The 19,919-nt window shown below is 42.7% G+C and overlaps 1 protein-coding gene across 1 annotated transcript in view; it reads left to right on the forward strand.

Annotated features, from left to right (window-relative positions):
- LOC124775934 (sphingomyelin phosphodiesterase-like) overlaps positions 1 to 19,919 on the forward strand; it is a 158,092-nt gene continuing 138,173 nt past the window's right edge. Inside the window, exon 1 of the mRNA XM_047250779.1 lies at positions 1 to 76. Within this exon, the coding sequence (XP_047106735.1) occupies positions 1 to 76 (76 nt within the window). The remainder of the gene's footprint in view (positions 77 to 19,919) is intronic.

Genomic DNA, 19,919 nt, shown 5'->3' on the forward strand with positions numbered 1-19,919 from the left:
ATGGGTGAGGGGAGGAGCTGCCTTCTGCCGCTGCTGGCGCTGCTGTTGGCCGCCGTCCCCGGGGCCGTCGCTTCAGGTAACTGGCCGCACTGTCTGTCTCTGCGCCTGTACCATGCAGACCGCTGCCACGTACGCGACAGAGGCTGTACCGCTTATTACCGTCCCATTCCCATATGAGTTGCTGGAACAATGAGTGCATAAATGCCTATATGAACGCTGTCTTGGTCTTCCTGTCCCACCGGAGCAACACGCAGAGTGTTGCAGTATATCTCTATATTCATGAATACTGTTTCCTGAAAATTTATAAGTAGGCTTTCGGGGGATAGCTGGCGTGTACTCCAAGCGTCTGTAATTTCAGTTCTTTCGACTTCTCTGTGACACTCTCCCACGGGCCAAACAAACTTTCTATTCGTACTGCCCCTCCCTGTATACGTGCAATCTTTCTTCTTCTTCTTTCACTGGTGCCATGTCCCGCGCTGGCGCAGGGTCGGCATTGTTAGGAACGGATTTGGCAAGGTTAGTGGAAAGGGGTGGCCGGATGCCCTTCCTGCCGCCACCCCGTACCCCCCAGGACGGAATCAGTGTACCCCTGCTGTCTGCGACTAGTGTAATTCATGGAATAATGCGAACGTGTACAGATGTCTGCGAGCCGTGGAACTGAGGCGAAACGTGGGGACCACCCCAGCATTCACCTAGCGGGATGTGGAGAACCGCCTAAAAACAACATCCAGGCTAGCCTGCACACCAGCCTTCGTCGTTAATCTGCGGAGCGGATTCGATCCGGGGCTGGTGCGCTTACCCGAGTCCAGAAAGCAGCACGTTAGTGCGCTCGGCTACCCTGGCGCGTTTCCCTGTTTATTTGCAATACCCTCTATCTATCGTGTTCGGTGCGTGTTACACACACTTTAGTAATGTCTACGAATAGGCTAGGTCGAACGAGTGTTGTAACCAGACTCCTGTGTGGACTCTAAACGAGTCGTCGTTAAACGTTTTTGCTCAACAGCCAATACCAACACGGTGAGCCGGCACCTCGGGCAGCGTATGTACCAACCTCCATCATTAACTGAAGAGCGGAAACGGAAAATGCCCTAAATGTCAGATCTGACATTTTATAGGACATTCAAAAACCGATGTATCTCTTTTAGTGCTTAACTTACTAGTATCCACAGAATTATGCTGCCCACTTCGTGATTGTAAAGGATGAGACAAATAGAAAATCATTTAGTTAACACAGATCCAACGTTTCATGATAACACAAGCACAGAATTTCAAGATTTTAAACATGGCTGAAACAGCAACTGTTCAAATTCTTCACAGTAAATGATGCCAGCCAAAACTGTTGCATGATAAAAATTTATTAAAATTTCTTGAATAATGTTTCGGTATATACAAATATACCTTCATCAGAAGTAAAAATCTAATATTACATCCTGCAATGGAGATTAATAAAATGGAGATAATGTCTTGACTATTGACGACGCCTTTGGCACAATTGTTTTATTAATCTCCATTGCAGATGTAATTTTAGATTTTTTACTTCTGATGAAGGTATATTTATATATACGGAAACCTTGGTCGAGAAATTTTAATAAATCTTTATCGTGCAACTGTTTTGGCTGGCATCATTTACTGTGAACAAGTACAGAAATACACCATTAACATTTTAATTACAACTGTACTCAACGAAAACCATTTCACAGTTTTTGAGTTTTTGTAAAAAGAATAACATAATTGAAGAAAAAGATCTCTCGTATCAAGTTCCGTTCCTGACACAACTTCGTTCTTGGGATCAGATGTTGCGAAGTTTAGCGTAAAACTCCCTGCGCTGTTGAGCAAAAAAACAGCAACATCGTCAACAGCCCTTTCTGTTTTGTAACTAATAAACGTGGCTGGTCTCTCAGATGAAGTTCAGCATGGCATACATCGACTGTTGTCTCTCCTCTTTTGAACAGATTGACATTTTTTTCATTCTTCTTTTTCAGAGTAGGACATTTTCTTCCAAACTTTCGGGGATGATGGAGTAGTGTAAATGTATATATCTCGGGTAATGGATCCTTGTCCGGGAAAGACTGAGGCGGAAATTAGAATTGAAAATCGTTTTGATACCTCTTGTAGTGAACCTTTGTCAAGTACTCACAGCTATTAGCGCATGCACTTTAAAGATCATGCTTACTGGAGGCTCTTGTTTTGGTCCATGCTACCTTCTCCAAAAATATGGAAAGCAAAGAGCTTCCAGTAGATCAGGTGCACTGTCGGGGATATCAGAAAGATGTTCGATTATAATTTTCGACTGCATCGTTTCTGGGCCTCGACCCCTTACCTCAAATTGATACATTTGTCCTTCTCCAGAGCGCGCTTTTTGAAAAGAAAATGGGACTTACAACGTTTTCCATTTCCACTCTTCAGTTGATAACCTACACAAATTTTGTATGTTGTCAGCAGACTCCCGCCCCCCCCCCTCCCAAAAAAAAATAAAAAATAATGGTAGACTAGCTACGTATAGGCGCGATAAATTGGCCGCCGCTGGTCCTCGAGTACTGATCGTTAGAAGTCGGCACCATTTGTAACACTTATTCTCGACTGTTAAGTGTTTCATATCGTCGCCGCTGTTAGTGTCCCCAAAGTTGTGATACTGTAATTATCTGACGAAGTGTTGTTGTGTTGTCTAAGCGAGTGATCATTTGTTGATTAATAACAGTAATACTGAACTTACATTTAAATGCACTGTGCAAAATGAGGCGTGATAGCAAAGGTTCGGAATGTTATTTTGCGTTTTCTCATTGCGTTGTACGAAAATAGCCTTACTTTGATTTCATACTCCTTGATACCAATAAAATAAATAAATAAATGTCGTGTGACGAGGGCCTCCCGTCGGGTAGACCGCTCGCCTGGTGCAAGTCTTTCGATTTGACGCCACTTCGACGACTTGCGCGACGATAGGGATGAAATGATGATGATTAGGACAACACAACACCCAGTTCCTGAGCGGAGAAAATCTCCGACCCATCCGGGAATCGAACCCGGGCCCTTAAAATTGACAGCCTGTCGCACTGACCACTTTTCTTTTTTTTTTTTTTTTTTTTGCATTTTGTTCGTTGTTGATCGTTGTATTTGATCGTTGCGGACGTCACATGACATACGTTCAAGTTCGTTTTGTTGACCTTTCGACTCAGTTTTTTTATTACAGAGGCTAACCAGCTCTCTGGCCGAACACGCTGAGCTACCGTGCCGCCATTACTCAGCTACCAGGGGCGGACCTTGATACTAATAAGTACCACATCTGAAGGAGACCGTCTCTGTAATGCGCTTTGCCGGCCGTTGTAGCCGAGCGGTTCTAGGCGCTTCGGTCCGGAACCGCGCTGCTGCTACGGTCGCAGGTTCGAATCCTTCCTCGGGCATGGATGTGTGTTAGGTTTAAGTAGTTCTAAGTCTAGGGGACTGATGAACTCAGATGTTAAGTCCCATAGTGATCAGAGCCATTTGAACCATTTTTTTGTAATGCACTTTCACCAATCCGTGTTATTTTCGTGTCAAAATTTATACCCTATGATCTGATCAGTACTAGTCACGCACATCCGTTAGTTGTTAGTACTAGAAGACAAACAATAAAACATCCCCCCCCCTCTCACATCCTCTAACCCACAGTAGCCAAGCTACTTATCGATCTGCCCCTGAGGTAAGCGGCCAAACTTACTTAACTCACGGGTGAATTCGCCAATGTCTATTAAAATTACGCACATATTTCATATGTTACTCCCTGTATACGTATTTTTGATTTTTTACTGAGCAGGAAAACTACACTCTAAAAGCTCGTAATTTTAGTAGACTTTTTGGATTCGGCTGTTAATGGCTAGATGCGTATTATTATAAAATAACGCTGTCCGCGCGAATGCTTCATTCGGTCCGCATGCGGCCCGTAGCCTTCAGTTTGACGACAACTGTTTTAAGTCGTTTTCCAATCTACCTAAGTCAATTACCTGCTTTAATTACGACTGAACCTGTTTACGTATATAAACATACCTCGCAAAGCACAATCACATGCACGGCGGATGGTACTTCCCACTGTACAAATTATTTGCCTGAAATTCTTCCAGTTCCATCACGTATGGAACTGGGGAAGAATGACAGTTTAAATGCCTTTGTGCGCTCTGTAATTAGTCTTATCTTATCCTTGCTGTCAGGGTCTGCATTATGTTCTTAGATTCGCCATTCAATAGTGGTGCTTCAAACACAGTAAACGGGCTTCCACAGGATAGTCAACGTCCATCTTCAAGCGTCTGCCAGATCATAGTTCCCAGTATGTGAGTGACACTCTCCTGTGGGTCCAACAAACCCATGACATTTCGTCTTCCCTTTCTTTACTCTGTGTTAGAACTATCTACCATGATTCCCATTCGCTTGTGTGATGTTCTTGGATAGGTCGCATGAGTGTTTTGTAAGCAATCTCTTTTTAGATATATTACTTGTTCCCAGTATCCTACCAATGAACCGAAGTCTACCATCTGTCTTACCCAAGACTGAACCAACGTCATCATTCCATTTCCCATCCCCAGAAATTGCTACATCCAGGTATTTTTATGAGGTGATCGTTTCCATTTGTTGCTCGTTGATATTGTAATCACAGGATACAAGGTTTTAGGATTTGACGGAGTGCGGATTTTTACACTTCTGAACATTTCAAGCAAGTTGGCAACCTTTTCACCACTTTAAATTCTTATCAATGTCAGACCGAACATCTGTGCAGCTTCTTTTTTTTTTTTTCACAGATAACTGCATCTCTGAAAAGTCTCAGATTACTACTAATATTGTCTGCTTGGTCATTAATATACAACATGTGATTCTTGAGTACTGTGGCTATAATCTTAGCAAGGCTTGGGAACCAGCGATTGGGTTAATCAAGAGTAAATCGAGCAAACGTATAGTTGTGACGACCACGGCGGACAGAGCCATCATACCGACGTCATCTCAGACGCCGTCGCAATCTGTTCCACCGCGTTTCCGTGGCGCGGGGCGCGGACGGCGGAGGGAGTGCGCCGCGGGCGGAGGGTATTTAAATCGGCCGCCGCCGCGACCGAAGCCAGTTGCCCCTGAGCAGCCATAGCGTACGGATCTCCGTACCGGCACGTTCACAGGAGCTCAGTCCGTCAGTTCACCTGATGATGGCGACATGTATGATCGCCGAAATATTGTGCCCGTTGGTCACTGTAGACCGGCAGTACACCCGTGGATATTTTGAATATACAACATGAATAACAAGTGTCACAGCATTCATCTCCGGGGCACGCCAGAAATTACTTCATCTGTTGGTGGCTCCCCACTTAGAATACAAGTCGCGCCTCCTCCTTCCACCCTCCCCCCCTACCCCCATCCTTCCAAGAAATCCTCATTTTAGATTTAGTCACAAATTTCATTTGATGCCCCCATATGATTCATGTTTTCGTTATATAAAAGCGTTGTTCGAACAAGACTCTCATTTGGCTCCACAGAAGTGCCAGTCAGCAACTGTGTCTCGAAGTAGTCCGTGTCCTTACATTACGGAGGCAAAAAAAAAAAAAAAATAAATAAATAAAAATAAAATAAAACAGCAGTGCGCGCAATATTATGAGTCAGTGGTTTGTATACTACCTACATGGGGAACTATCGCCGAGCGCTCTAAGGCGCTGCAGTCATGGAGTGTGCGGCTGGTCCCGGCGGAGGTTAGAATCCTCCCTCGGGCATGGGTGTGTGTGTTTGTCCTTAGGATAATTTAGGTTAAGTAGTGTGTACGCTTAGGGACTGATGACCTTAGCAGTTAAGTCCCATAAGATTTCACACACATTTTTTGGGAACTCTCGTCTTGGTGCAGACAACTTGCACATTCCTGTTGTCTCTATTGTCCTCCGTGTTGTAGTTACACATAAAGTTTGTTAGTCTTTACCTCATTAACGATTAAATATCATTCCAAGTAATGATGAACCTTAGGCCACTGATTCATGCAGGAAACAATCATATCATCATAACACTTCATTTGAAGACATCGAGACGGAATAATGCTTTCCTTCACATAATCTGCTAATTTTACGACGTCTCTTGCAGTTTTCTTGCACCAAATGGTAATACTGTTCTAGAAATATTTCGTGTGCTTTGTATCTTTACTGAGTATATCCTGGAGGTAACTGAAAAACATTCATAACACTGTTATGAAATCCATTACCTGTCACCGTGTGCACTTGTTTCAAAAAATGTTCAGTTGTGTGTGAATTCCCAAGAGACCAAACTGCTGAGGTAGTCGGTCCCTAGACTTACACAATACTTAAACTAACTTAAAATAACTTATGCTAAGAACAACACACACACACAGCCATGCCCGAGGGAGGACTCGAACCTCCCGCAGGAGGGGCCACGCAGTCCGTGGCATGGCGCCTCAAACTGCGCGGCCACTCCGCGCAGCGCACTTCTTTCCATCGTTCAAATACACTGAGGTGACAAGAGTCGTAGGATACCTCCTAATATCGTGTCGGACCTCTTTTTGCCCTGCATAATGCAGGAACCCGACGTGTCAGAAATATTGAGCCATGCCGCATCTATAGCAATCCATAATTGCGAAAGTGTTGATGGTGCAGAATTTTGTGCACAAACTGAACCCTCGACTATGTCCCATGTAGGGCAATGTGAGTGGCCAAATCATTCGCTCGAATTGTTCAGAATGTTCTTCTGACCAATCGCGAACAACTGTGGCTTGGTGACATGATGCATTGTCATCCATAAAAATTTTATCGCCGTTTACTGCAAATGGTCTCCAGATAGTCGAACACAGCCATTTACAGTCAATGATCGGTTCAGTTAGACCAGCGAAGCCGGGCTTAGTGGCCGAGCGGTTCTAGGCGTTTCAGTCTGGAACCGCGCGACAGCTACGGTCGCCGAATCCTGCCACGGGCATGGATGTGTGTGATGTCCTAAGGTTAGTTAGGTTTAAGTAGTTCTAAGTTCTAGGGGACTGATGACCTCAGATGTTAAGTCCCATAGTGCTCAGAGCCATTTGAACCATTTAGACCAGAGGACCCAGTTCAATCCATGTAAACACCATTACAGAGCCACCACAGCTTGCACAGTGCCTTTTTGACAACTTAGGTCCATGGCTTCGTGGGGTCTGCGCCACACTCGAACCCTACAATCACCTCTTAACAACTGAAATCTGGACTCATCTGACCAGGCCACGGTTTTCCATTCGTCTAGGATCCATCCGATATGGTCACGATTCCAGGAGAGGCACTGTGAACAAAGGCACTCACGTCGGTCGTCTGCTTACATAGTCGTAACGTCAAATTCCGCCACACTGACCTAACGGATACGTTCGTCGTACGTCCCACATTGATTTCGACAGTTATTTCACGCAGTATTGCTTGTATGTTAGCACTGACAACTCTATTCAAACGTCGCTGCGTTCGCTCGTTAAGGCCGTCGGCCACTGCGTTGTCCGTGATGAGAGGCAATGCCTTATCTTTGGTATTCTCGGCAACTCTTGACAATGTGGCTTTCTGAATATTAAATTCCTTAACGATTTCGAAAATGCAGTGTCCCATTCGTCTAGCTCCAACCATCATTCTGCCTTCAAAGTCTGTTAATTCCCGTTGTGGGGCCATAATCGAAAGACAGCGTTGCCAATGCAGTGCCCTCTTATACCTCGTGTACGTGATACTACCACCATCTGTATATATGCATTTCGCTATCCCATGACTTTTGTCACCTTAGTATAGACCACGTTTGGTACCGAGAACTGCAGATCGACTTACTGTAAATTCGATTTTCATTGTTTTGTCGAGATAAATACGTTGTCACATTTGCAGTACGTGTCTCGATGGCAGTGAGTGGAACACAAATGTTGATAGGAAATACATCACTCCAGACAAGAACCACTTCAGGTACCAGTCACTTCAGATACGAAGTGCGCGGTAATGTGTTTCGCTGTTGACTGATAAGATCGCTTGCGCATGAGTTCTTCCACAGTTAACTTGATATTATCTTTAATAGTGGGTATGTCAACTTTGTTGAAGAGATCCATTGTTTGCGTCATTTGATTTAACAAATTACGCGCACTTAAAAATTGGCTAATACAGTACCTGATTCGCCGGCCGAAGTGGCCGTGCGGTTAAAGGCGCTGCAGTCTGGAACCGCAAGACCGCTACGGTCGCAGGTTCGAATCCTGCCTCGGGCATGGATGTTTGTGATCTCCTTAGGTTAGTTAGGTTTAACTAGTTCTAAGTTCTAGGGGACTAATGACCTCAGCAGTTGAGTCCCATAGTGCTCAGAGCCATTTGAACCAGTACCTGATTCACCTATTTCTACCGAATCCCAAAATGTTGATTTGCATGACAACGGAAACTTCGAGTAAAACGTAAGTGAAATAAAGCGAAATCAGTTTTATGATCAGCATGTTAGTTTCTGGATCAAACTCGAGATTTGAAAGCATACAGCACAACTACTAATTCCTGAACTAGTTATGGATCAATTCATTCTGTTTGTCTCCAAGAATCTCGAATGTACCATGCAACAGGCTCATGTGGACGCAGGCTCGGAAGATGTTTTCTGTTTGCATTCAAGTGACTCTTTGTGGAGGAAACTCTTTGTATGAAACGAAGAACGAAGATGTTTGGCTGGTACAAAATGGACAGCTACTATTCGACTTCGAATAAAATATGGATGTATAGACCCTAATAATACCTTCATGGAACAAAATAACTTCATGGTTGACAGATTTCAGTGGCAGGAGCCAGTGTTGCGGCCTAGCTGCAAACTCAGAGAAATAGTGGAGAATGGGAAATGTATCAATATGAGATACTTCACCCTTGTCCAGAAGCGACTGACTTACAAGTAGCAAACCCAAGCGTGCTGAGGACTAACACTGCCAGTGAAATACGGGAACCAACGAATCATTTGTAATAAACTGATCTATTATGTCCATAGTTGCTAACATCGTACGATATGCAAATCCGCCCATTATGCAGGTCTCGTGTCTCGATAAAAGAAATAAGCGAAGAAAGAGTGTCGTCGTAAATTGGGAATGATTCATACTTTGTAATTTTAGATACGATATACGAGACACAAGAACAATTATTTTTCTCCGAACTTCCGTCACAAATCGGCAGCTAGCTCTACGAACATAAATTTGTAAAGCATTAGTTGTGATTGATAATGACGAAAGAAAGAATTGCGTTCCTTGCTTCCATTATTTTTGAGCACTGGATACACTTTTATCCAGGCGTCTAGTACATACTAATATGAATGAGCTTAAAGATTCTTATGCAACAGTAGTAATTTGTTAAATCATACTTCCTTAAATGGCGACTAAATGCGTAAATCGGAACTTAACAAACAAGCGTCTTGATTATTCAACTGGTGGACGAGAATTAATCTCTGATATTGTTTGCTTCTCCGCAAAGAGGAAGACAGCTGAGTGCCCAGGGACAAAAATCCAAATCGTTGTCTTACTAAAGACCGCAGAAGACAGCGTATTTAAAATATATCGCAAACAAAATGCAATTTATACGCTGGAGGCATTAAAATCAAACTGAGATCTTACACAGGCATGCCAGAACAACAGCTACGCCGTAACATTTACAGAAAGTGGAAGCATTAATTCCTGCTGACTTCATTCACCGTGTCACGTTGTGCTAATGAGCGCTACAGCGCTATTTGGGCGATTCTCATTTCCCACGTATTTACTTGTCCTGGAAGAAACACGTTCCTCCAGAGATAGAATTCTCAGTAGTAGCACCAGACATGTATTTCCACGCTACAATTGTGAAGAGCTGTCAACGTAGATTCACAATGAACTTGTACCAGGAGACAGATAGTTTGTCGTTTAACAGACCGATTTATGAAGCCTCTCAGCTTAAATGCACCAGCATGCACAGTGTTGCCAGGAGACATACTCCTCACTTTGTTGGAAGATATTTTTTCACTCGATCTCTCTTTACGTATGCGATTCTAACATGAAGGAACCCCAGCTCGCTTTGCACATGTTGCTCGTTGCTCGTGAGCGCCCATGCCAGGTGTTTAGCTGCTTCGTCGCTACCTCTTTCACCTTCCAGGATCACCTCAGAGTCTTATCTCAGAATCACCACTAGTCCATAGACGGTGACATAGGAGCGGTTCAATGAAACTTAGCTTACCTTGTCATCTGAGACTGAGGAAAAGATAACCTGTTCTTGGATTAACTTCACGAACTGACGTGTAAGACACCCTCTTACGTGTTCTGTGTAGTCCTGTCGTTGTCATCCATCACAGCAGATAAAGCAGGGTCTCCGGAAAAGTTATGACCTGGAAAAATTCTGCTTGTGTGGCTGTAGAATGTAGATGGATGTTTAGGTGGTGGTGGTTGTTGGGATGTTTAAGGGGGACTAAACAGCGAAGGTCATCAGTCCCCCGATGGATGTTTAGCACCATGTTGTTTAGATATATAAAGTTGTTACAAAAATTTGGGGAAAATGTAGTTACTGTGAACCTAGCTGGAACTGTGCGTTGTGAAGTTGGTTTCTGCGAGATGAACGACGGGAAGTAAAGAAGACCAATCACAGGTGAAATATCTCATCTTCAATATATTTCCCACGTTCAGTGTACTATCCTCAAACCTACTTCTTTGTCGAATACTGATTCGACAAAAGTGTAAAATCTGCTTGCATAACCGCTGCAAGCGTCATAGGCTGAGAACATTCACTGCAGAATCTTCCTTAGCAGTGAATCCATGATCCGTACATCATCTCACTGTCTCACCCTACAAATTAATATATATTTTGGAATACGAAATAATATAACAAGACATCTCACCATATTCCGCTTAACGTACAATCTACAAAACAATTACGTAATTCAGTAACCAACTTTATAATCGTGATTACGTAGGCTTTCCCGGCGTAATAAGCCTTGAAAGTCTCTTCGGGTTTGCTGCTGGATCTTAAAATCAACTTGACTCGATATTTCGGCGATCCAACTGGTCGCCATCTTCAGGAAAATGCTGCTTCTGCTGATGAGTCCCGCTGAGAACTGACGCCGGGTTAAGAGACTTTCAACAATTTTATAATCCATGATGGAGAGATTCGAAAGCAGATATTATCAAAATGCTTCTTGCACAAAAACAAAATGAAATGATATTTTGTGCCGAGACAAATCATTAGAATGTCTGACTCTCATTGGCTGCCATATATTATCACTTCATTGGCTAGGAGCAACGGAAACGAAAACGAAAAAAATTGCCAACTTCATAACGAGTAGTAACAGCTAAGTACACCGTAACTGCATCTTAGTCAAAATGTGAGACATATATATAACTTTTCACAGAGACTGCTTGATATAATCTGCTACCGTATGTAGCTTGTTAGAGGACAGATAGCGTGATCTTTATGTATCATCAAAAATTTCTAATATAACAATGATACATGAGCCCTGTAATTACAGATACCATTCATGTAAATGGCGAAAATGATAAGGTCTTTTGCACATTTTTAACTTTAATCAGAAAAACATGCATATTTGCACTTTTTACTTTCAAGGACATTTAATATGCTTTTCTTTTTAATAAAAAGAATAAAGAAGATTGTGCTTATACACTCCATTCTCACCTTATGCAAGCATCTCGTCCTTCTCACGTCCCCAGATGGGATTTTTATTACTTCTCAGTAATTTTCTACCAATCCTATTTCTTTTCCCTCGGCATTTGCGCTGTCGAGCCCTTCGATCACAGAAGCAGCACGTATGGTATCTAAAGGAGTCTCAAAAAATGCCGACAACGCTTAGTATGTTGTGTGGGAAGGAAAACGGATCAGTTTTCAAGAAGGAACTGATATCCGGAAACTCACGGCTTGGAGGCTGGAGAGCGTCGAAGTCTGAGAACGAACAGTTGTGATGGTTTGTTCCAATTTGTTTTGGTATATGAATACGGAAGGTATGTAACACTTTAGCCACCTGTGTACGCTGATCGACGAACTGAGCTTCATAACAGTCCACAGTAGGACACGTACCAGTATACAGCTCCGGAAATGACCGACATGGTGCTTGCATGCGGTAAAGTGATATTTCAGTGGGTGATCTGCTGTAAGATTGTATGCGGAAAGTTTTCCAAACACATGTACACCACATCATTCCACGTTCGTGACCACCGAGAGTCACCTCAGAGTAGCCAGAAAGCTGCAGGTCGGTTTTTTCTGCTTTATTTGCATCCATTGTGCAGAAAAGTAGTACCACTTTGTGCTTGATACTTGCGAATACCAGTTAAGGCCTACTGTTTGTCCTCTGGGAGGTGCTGAAACGTGATGCGGGTCTTCCACACTCGCCTCGAGCGTTACTGTTGCAGGAGGACGTGCTGACAAAGTTCAAAGAGGATTCAGCCACTCGGCAGGTGGTACAGGCGCTCCACACGGCTAAAAGTGCCGTGTGGCGTATTGTCCATGAACACCGGCTCCATCCCTGCCATCTGCAGTGTGTCCAGGCTTTAAGGGAGGAGGACTACCTACGACGGGTACAGTTTGCACAATGGTATTTACAAAGCTGTATACTCCAGCCACAATTCCCGAGCATGGTGCTATTAAAAGATTATTGCACGATTACTAGACATGGTATATTAAACTTGCACAACATGCAAGGAGAAAGAAAACTGGCGTTCTACGGATCGGAGCGTGGAATGTCAGATCACTTAATCGGGCAGGTAGGTTAGAAAATTTAAAAAGGGAAATGGATAGGTTAAAGTTAGATATAGTGGGAATTAGTGAAGTTCGGTGGCAGGAGGAACAAGACTTTTGGTGAGGTGATTACAGGGTTATAAATACAAAATCAAATAGGGGTAATGCAGTAGTAGGTTTAATAATGAATAAAAAAATAGGAGTGCGGGTTAGCTACTACAAACAGCATAGTGAACTCATTATTGTGGCCAAGACAGACACGAAGCCCATGCCTATTACAGTAGTAGTACAAGTTTACATGCCAACTAGCTCTGCAGATGATGAAGAAATTGATGAAATTTGTGATGAGATAAAAGAAATTATTCAGGTAGTGAAGGGAGACAAAAATTTAATAGTCATGGGTGACTGGAATTCGAGAGTAGGGAAAGGGAGAGAAGGAAACATAGTAGGTGAATATGGATTGGGGCTAAAAAATGAAACAGGAAGCTGCCTAGTAGAATTTTGCACAGAGCATAACTTAATCATAGCTAACACTTGGTTCAAGAATCATAAAAGGAGGTTGTATACATGGAAGAATCCTGGAGATACTAAAAGGTATCAGATAGATTATATAATGGTAAGGCAGAGATTTAGCAACCAGGTTTTAAATTGAAAGACATTTCCAGGGGCAGATGTGGACTCTGACCACAATCTATTGGTTAAGACCTGTAGATTAAAACTGAAGAAACTGCAGAAAGGATGGAATTTAAGGAGACCTGGATAAACTGACTAAACCAGAGGTTGTACAGAGTTTCAGGGAGAGCATAAGGGAACAGTTGACAGGAATGGGGGAAAGAAATACAATAGAAGAAGAATGGGTAGCTCTGAGGGATGAAGTAGTGAAGGCAGCAGAGGATCAAGGAGGTAAAAAGACGAGGGATAGTAGAAATCCTTGGGTAACAGAAGATATATTGAATTTAATTGATGAAAGGAGAAAATATAAAAATGCAGTAAATGAAGCAGGCAAAAAGGAATACAAACGTCTCAAAAATGAGATCGACAGGAAGTGCAAAATGGCTAAGCAGGGATGTATAGAGGACAAATGTAAGGATGTAGAGGCTTATCTCACTAGGGGTAATATAGATACTGCCTACAGGAAAATTAAAGAGACCTCTGGAGAAAAGAGAACCACTTGTATGAACATCAAGAGCTCAGATGGAAACCCAGTTCTAAGCAAAGAAGGGAAAGCAGAGGTGGAAGGAGTATATAGAGGGTCTACACAAGGGCAATGTACTTGAGGACAATATTATGGACATGGAAGAGGACGTAGATGAAGATCAAATGGGAGATATGATGCTGCGTGAAGAATTTGAGAGACCATTGAAAAACCTAGTCGAAACAAGGCCTTGGGAGTAGACAATATTCTATTCGAACTACTGATAGCCTTGGGAGAGCGAGCACTGACAAAACTCTACCATCTGGTGAGCAAGATGTATGAGACAGGTGAAATACCCTCAGACTTCAAAAAGAATATAATAATTCCAATCCCAAAGAAAGCAGGTGTTGACAGATGTGAAAATTACCGAACTATCAGTTTAATAAGTCACAGCTGCAAAATACTAACGCGAATTATTTACAGACGAATGGAAAAACTGGTAGAAGCGGAACTCGGGGAAGATCAGTTTGGATTCCGTAGAAATGTTGGAACACGTGAGGCAATACTAACCTTACGACTTATCTTAGAAAAAAAGATTAAGAAAAGGCAAACCTACGTTTCTAGCATTTGTAGACTTAGAGAAAGCTTTTGACAATGTTAACTGGAATACTCTCTTTCAAATTCTGAAGGTGGCAAGGGTAAAATACAGGGAGCGAAAGGCTATTTACAATTTGTACAGAAAACAGATGGCAGTTATAAGAGTCGAGGGGCATGAAAGGGAAGCAGTGGTTGGGAAAGGAGTGAGACAGGGTTGTAGCCTCTCCCCGATGTTATTCAATCTGTATATTGAGCAAGAAGTAAAGGAAACAAAATAAAAATTCGGAGTAGGTATTAAAATTCATGGAGAAGAAGTAAAAACTTTGAGGTTCGCCGATGACATTGTAATTCTGTCAGAGACAGCAAAGGACTTGGAAGAGCAGTTGAACAGAATGGACAGTGTCTTGAAAGAAGGATATAAGATGAACATCAACAAAAGCAAAACGAGGATAATGGAATGTAGTCAAATTAAATCGGGTGATGCTGAGGGAATTAGATTAGGAAATGAGACACTTAAAGTAGTAAAGGAGTTTTGCTGTTTAGGGAGTAAAATAACTGATGATGGTCGAAGTAGAGAGGATATAAAATGTAGACTGGCAATGGCAAGGAAATCGTTTCTGAAGAAGAGAAATTTGTTAACATCGAGTATAGATTTAAGTGTCAGGAAGTCGTTTCTGAAGGTATTTGTATGGAGTGTAGCCATGTATGGAAGTGAAACATGGACGATAACTAGTTTGGACAAGAAGAGAATAGAAGCTTTCGAAATGTGGTGCTACAGAAGAATGCTGAAGATAAGGTGGGTAGATCACGTAACTAATGAGGAGGTATTGAATAGGATTGGGGAGAAGAGAAGTTTGTGGCACAACTTGACTAGAAGAAGGGATCGGTTGGTAGGACACGTTTTGAGGCATCAAGGGATCACAAATTTAGCATTGGAGGGCAGCGTGGAGGGTAAAAATCGTAGAGGGAGACCAAGAGATGAATACACTAAGCAAATTCAGAAGGATGTAGGTTGCAGTAGGTACTGGGAGATGAAGAAGCTTGCACAGGATAGAGTAGCATGGAGAGCTGCATCAAACCAGTCTCAGGACTGAAGACGACAGCAACAACAACAACATGCATGTTTGGGAGGAAGAGTATCGGCGTGTTCAGATGATTCAAAATCATCAACACATGATCGATATTAACATCTGGGGAGAGGTAATTTGTGACAATACCATCGGGGCATATTCACTGCCAAACAGACCAACACGGCCGATGTACCTGACATTTATTAGCGATGTTTTGCCTACACTAATGGATGTAGTGACACTAAATATTCTGATTGACATGTGGCTGCAACACGACGGAGTCCAGAACACTATGACGTTGATGTGCTGAGTCACCTCAACGTTGCACAACGCTGTCGATGGACTGGTAGAGGTGGACCAGTTCCATGGCCATCACGGTCGCCTGATCTGACGCCTCTCGACTATTTTCTGTGGGGCAGTATGAAGAGAATGGTGTGTAACACACTTGTACCGTCAGCAGAGGACCTCATTGCTCGATTCCACGGAGCGACTGAAATACTTCAAAGACAACCGCAAGTATTGGCTCATGCGCCCGCCCGGCTAGACGTGCGTTCTAACGCAGTGCTTCCGAGTGGGAAGGCGTACCGGTCCCCAGCACGAATCCGCCCGGCGGATTAGTGTCGAGTTCCGGTGTGCCGGCCAGCCTTTGGATGGTTTTTACGGCGGTTTTCCATCTGCCTCGGCTAATGCGGGCTGATTCCCTTATTCCGCCTGTTACACTATGTCGGCGATTGCTGCGCAAACACTGTCTCCACGTACGCTTACACCATCATTACTCTACCACGCAAACGTTGTGGTTACACTAGTCTGGAATGAGACGTTCCCGATGGAGTCCATTGGGGGCTGAACCGCACAATAACCCTGGGTTCGGTGTGGGGTGGCGGTGGGGTGAGTGGACTGCTGTAACCTGTTGTGGGGTTGTGTACCACTGAAGGCTACGGCGCAACGAAGCCTCACCGTCGTTTCTAGGTCCCCAGTTCAATTCATACATACGTACATTGGCTGATACGCGTAAGGCTCAGCACCGTCGATGTAGGTTCTGCATTCACGTGAGAGGTGCGCAGTTCGAAGACCTTTTGTAACGTAGACAGCGCGATGTGTTACTCATGTTGGGTTTATTGGCGTAATGTGAAACGCATAGCCATCTCGAACTTCGAGGCTCTCGCTCACCAAAGCCGTGTACTTCCAGATGTGAGTTCCTTCTTGAAAATCGATCAGTGTGCATCTCCGCACAACATACTAAGCGTTGTCAGTGTTTTTGGGGCACCATGTGTATTCTTCTATCAGCAACATTACATTCTCTCCGGATCCCTCCATCTCACAAGTAATTCTTGTCAACAGCAACAAAAATAGACAAGATAGCAGACGAAATATACCTGCTTTTCCGGGAACGACGCAGAGAGGATGTGAACTTCCTTTGTTGGTTCTCTGAAGAACAGACAATCAGCGGATCACAAGTGAACATGTGCGAATGCGACCGGCGCATGATCAAATGCCATTTGCGCACTCACGCCTAGCTGTTACACTACAGAGGATTCTCGCTCGCCGTTGCCCTACAGCCTACGAAAGAAACGTTTACATGCAACACACCTCCCACAACATGAAAACCGAATTTCGGAAATCTTTTTCGCTGTCGTGTTCACATGTTAAGGCCTGAAGCGGATTTTCTAGCTTTGTCAAATATGGTATCTGGAAAACAGTTGTTTCACTTTTTGATGTAGGCAGTACAATCCCATTTCTCTTCAGTTAAGAACTAGACGTAGACAGCTTAATGCTTAGTCTTCTCCTTCACTGTGCAAAAGGTTGATATTGAGAAGGCTATCTTCACTTACAGTGAAAATGTGCTTAATTCATTAGACAAAAAATTGCAGGCAACTGGTATATTTTGTGATCTATCAAAGGCATTTGACTGTGTAAATCACAATATCCTTTTAAGTAAACTAGAATATTATAGTGTAACAGGAAATGCTGCAAAATGGTTCAAATCTTATATCTCTGGCAGGAAACAAAGGGTGTTATTAGGAAAGAGCTTGATACATGTCTATCAGGCATCATCCAACTGGGAACTAATTACATGTGGGGTCCCACAAGGTTCCATTTTGGGGCCCTTACTTTTTCTTGTGTATATCAATGACCTTTCATCAGTAACATTACCAGATGCCAAGTTTGTTTTGTTTGCCGATGATACAAACATTGCAATAAATAGCAAATCAAGTGTAGTCTTAGAAAGATCAGCCAATAAAATATTTGTGGACATTAATCACTGGTTCCTAGCCAATTCTTTGTCACTAAACTTTGAAAAAACACACTACATGCAGTTCAGAACTTGTAAGGGGTGTCCCAAGAGTATATGTCTAACATATGATGACAAGAAGATAGAAGAAGTGGACAGTGTTAAATTCTTGGGATTACAGCTTGATAATAAATTCAATTGGGAGGAGCACACCACAGAACTGCTGAAGCGTCTTAACAAATCTCTGTTTGCAATGCGAATTTTGTCAGACGTAGGGGATATAAAAATGAAAAAGCTAGCATACTATGCTTACTTTCATTCCATAATGTCATATGGGATTATTTTTTGGGGTAATTCATCAAGCCAAGCTAAAGTTTTCCGGGCACAAAAACGTGCAGTAAGAATTATATGTGGTGTGAACTCAAGAACATCCTGCAGAAGCCTGTTTAGGGAACTAGGGATACTAACTACAGCTTCCCAGTATATTTATTCCTTAATGAAATTTGTCATTAAAAATATATCACTTTTTCAAACCAACAGCTCAATTCATGGAATCAATACTAGAAATAAGAATAATCTTCACAAGAATTTAAAGTCACTTAGTCTTGTACAAAAAGGTGTGCATTATTCAGGAACACACATTTTCAATAACTTGCCAGCAGCCATAAAAAGCTTAACAACCAATGAAATTCAGTTTAAGAGAAGCCTAAAGGATTTATTGGTGGCCAACTCCTTCTACTCCATTGATGAATTTCTTAGTAAAACCAACTGATTTGTATATAAGTACAACATAACTTCTGCACAATTTCAGTGCAGTAATGTGTTCACTGAAAATTTGTGTGTGTGTGTGTGTGTGTTTAAGTATAATCTAACTTCTGCACCATTTCAGTGCAGTAATGTGTTCATTGTAAATAAGTATTACAGTAGTTGTATTACATGTTTATTACCTTATAAATAAATAAAAAACGTTTTTTATTTTAAATTCAGTGCATTAGTATTTGTAAAATGACTCTTAGTGTTCATTAAAAATGACGATCATTCCACTTGGGACCTGTGGAATGGTACATTAGCTTATTTGTTTTAGTTGTAAATATTTGTCATGTATTGTTGTTTTTCTGACATGTTCCACATCCAGGAGGACCTCCTCACTACGGATCAATTGGAATGAAAGTAAATCTAATCTAATCTAAAACTCTGTCCATATCAGCCGAAAATTTTTAAAAACAAGACATAAGCTGACAACCCAAGCACGTTTCAGAAACGGTTCTGCATTTGCATGGGAGCATATCAGAAGCAGTTCACAAAATCGGATTTTGCAAGCCACATGTAAACATACTGAAACAGTCGCGAAACTTAAACAGTTCTTTTGCAACCGCTACTTCAGCGCTGCCATGCGGCTGGCATGTATAAACACACTGCAGAATGATTGTGTATCTTATAGCCTATAGTGTAAAGTACAGAAATACGTTCAAAATGCAAACGAGGCCGTATTGCGGAGTTAATTGTGCCGCTATAAACTGTAGCAACAATAAAAAATTATCTCCAAGACAGTAAAAATCGTACCTAGTTTTGGATGTATTAAAATGGGACTGAAATCCGCAAAGAAACTCTTGAAACGAGCTGCAATCAGCACAAAGCATCAGAAAGTAGTTGCCAACCCAACAGGCCACAATTTATTTCCTGTCTTAAACGATTTTCGATGGTACGTTTACGACTCTGCTACTGTGAACCGTATATATTACATTGCTCTGAGTTTTATTATTATACACTCCTGGAAATTGAAATAAGAACACCGTGAATTCATTGTCCCAGGAAGGGGAAACTTTATTGACACATTCCTGGGGTCAGATACATCACATGATCACACTGACAGAACCACAGGCACATAGACACAGGCAACAGAGCATGCACAATGTCGGCACTAGTACAGTGTATATCCACCTTTCGCAGCAATGCAGGCTGCTATTCTCCCATGGAGACGATCGTAGAGATGCTGGATGTAGTCCTGTGGAACGGCTTGCCATGCCATTTCCACCTGGCGCCTCAGTTGGACCAGCGTTCGTGCTGGACGTGCAGACCGCGTGAGACGACGCTTCATCCAGTCCCAAACATGCTCAATGGGGGACAGATCCGGAGATCTTGCTGGCCAGGGTAGTTGACTTACACCTTCTAGAGCACGTTGGGTGGCACGGGATACATGCGGACGTGCATTGTCCTGTTGGAACAGCAAG

The sequence above is a fragment of the Schistocerca piceifrons genome, chromosome 2 (assembly GCF_021461385.2).
Source record: "Schistocerca piceifrons isolate TAMUIC-IGC-003096 chromosome 2, iqSchPice1.1, whole genome shotgun sequence".
NCBI classification, from domain to species: domain Eukaryota; kingdom Metazoa; phylum Arthropoda; class Insecta; order Orthoptera; family Acrididae; genus Schistocerca; species Schistocerca piceifrons.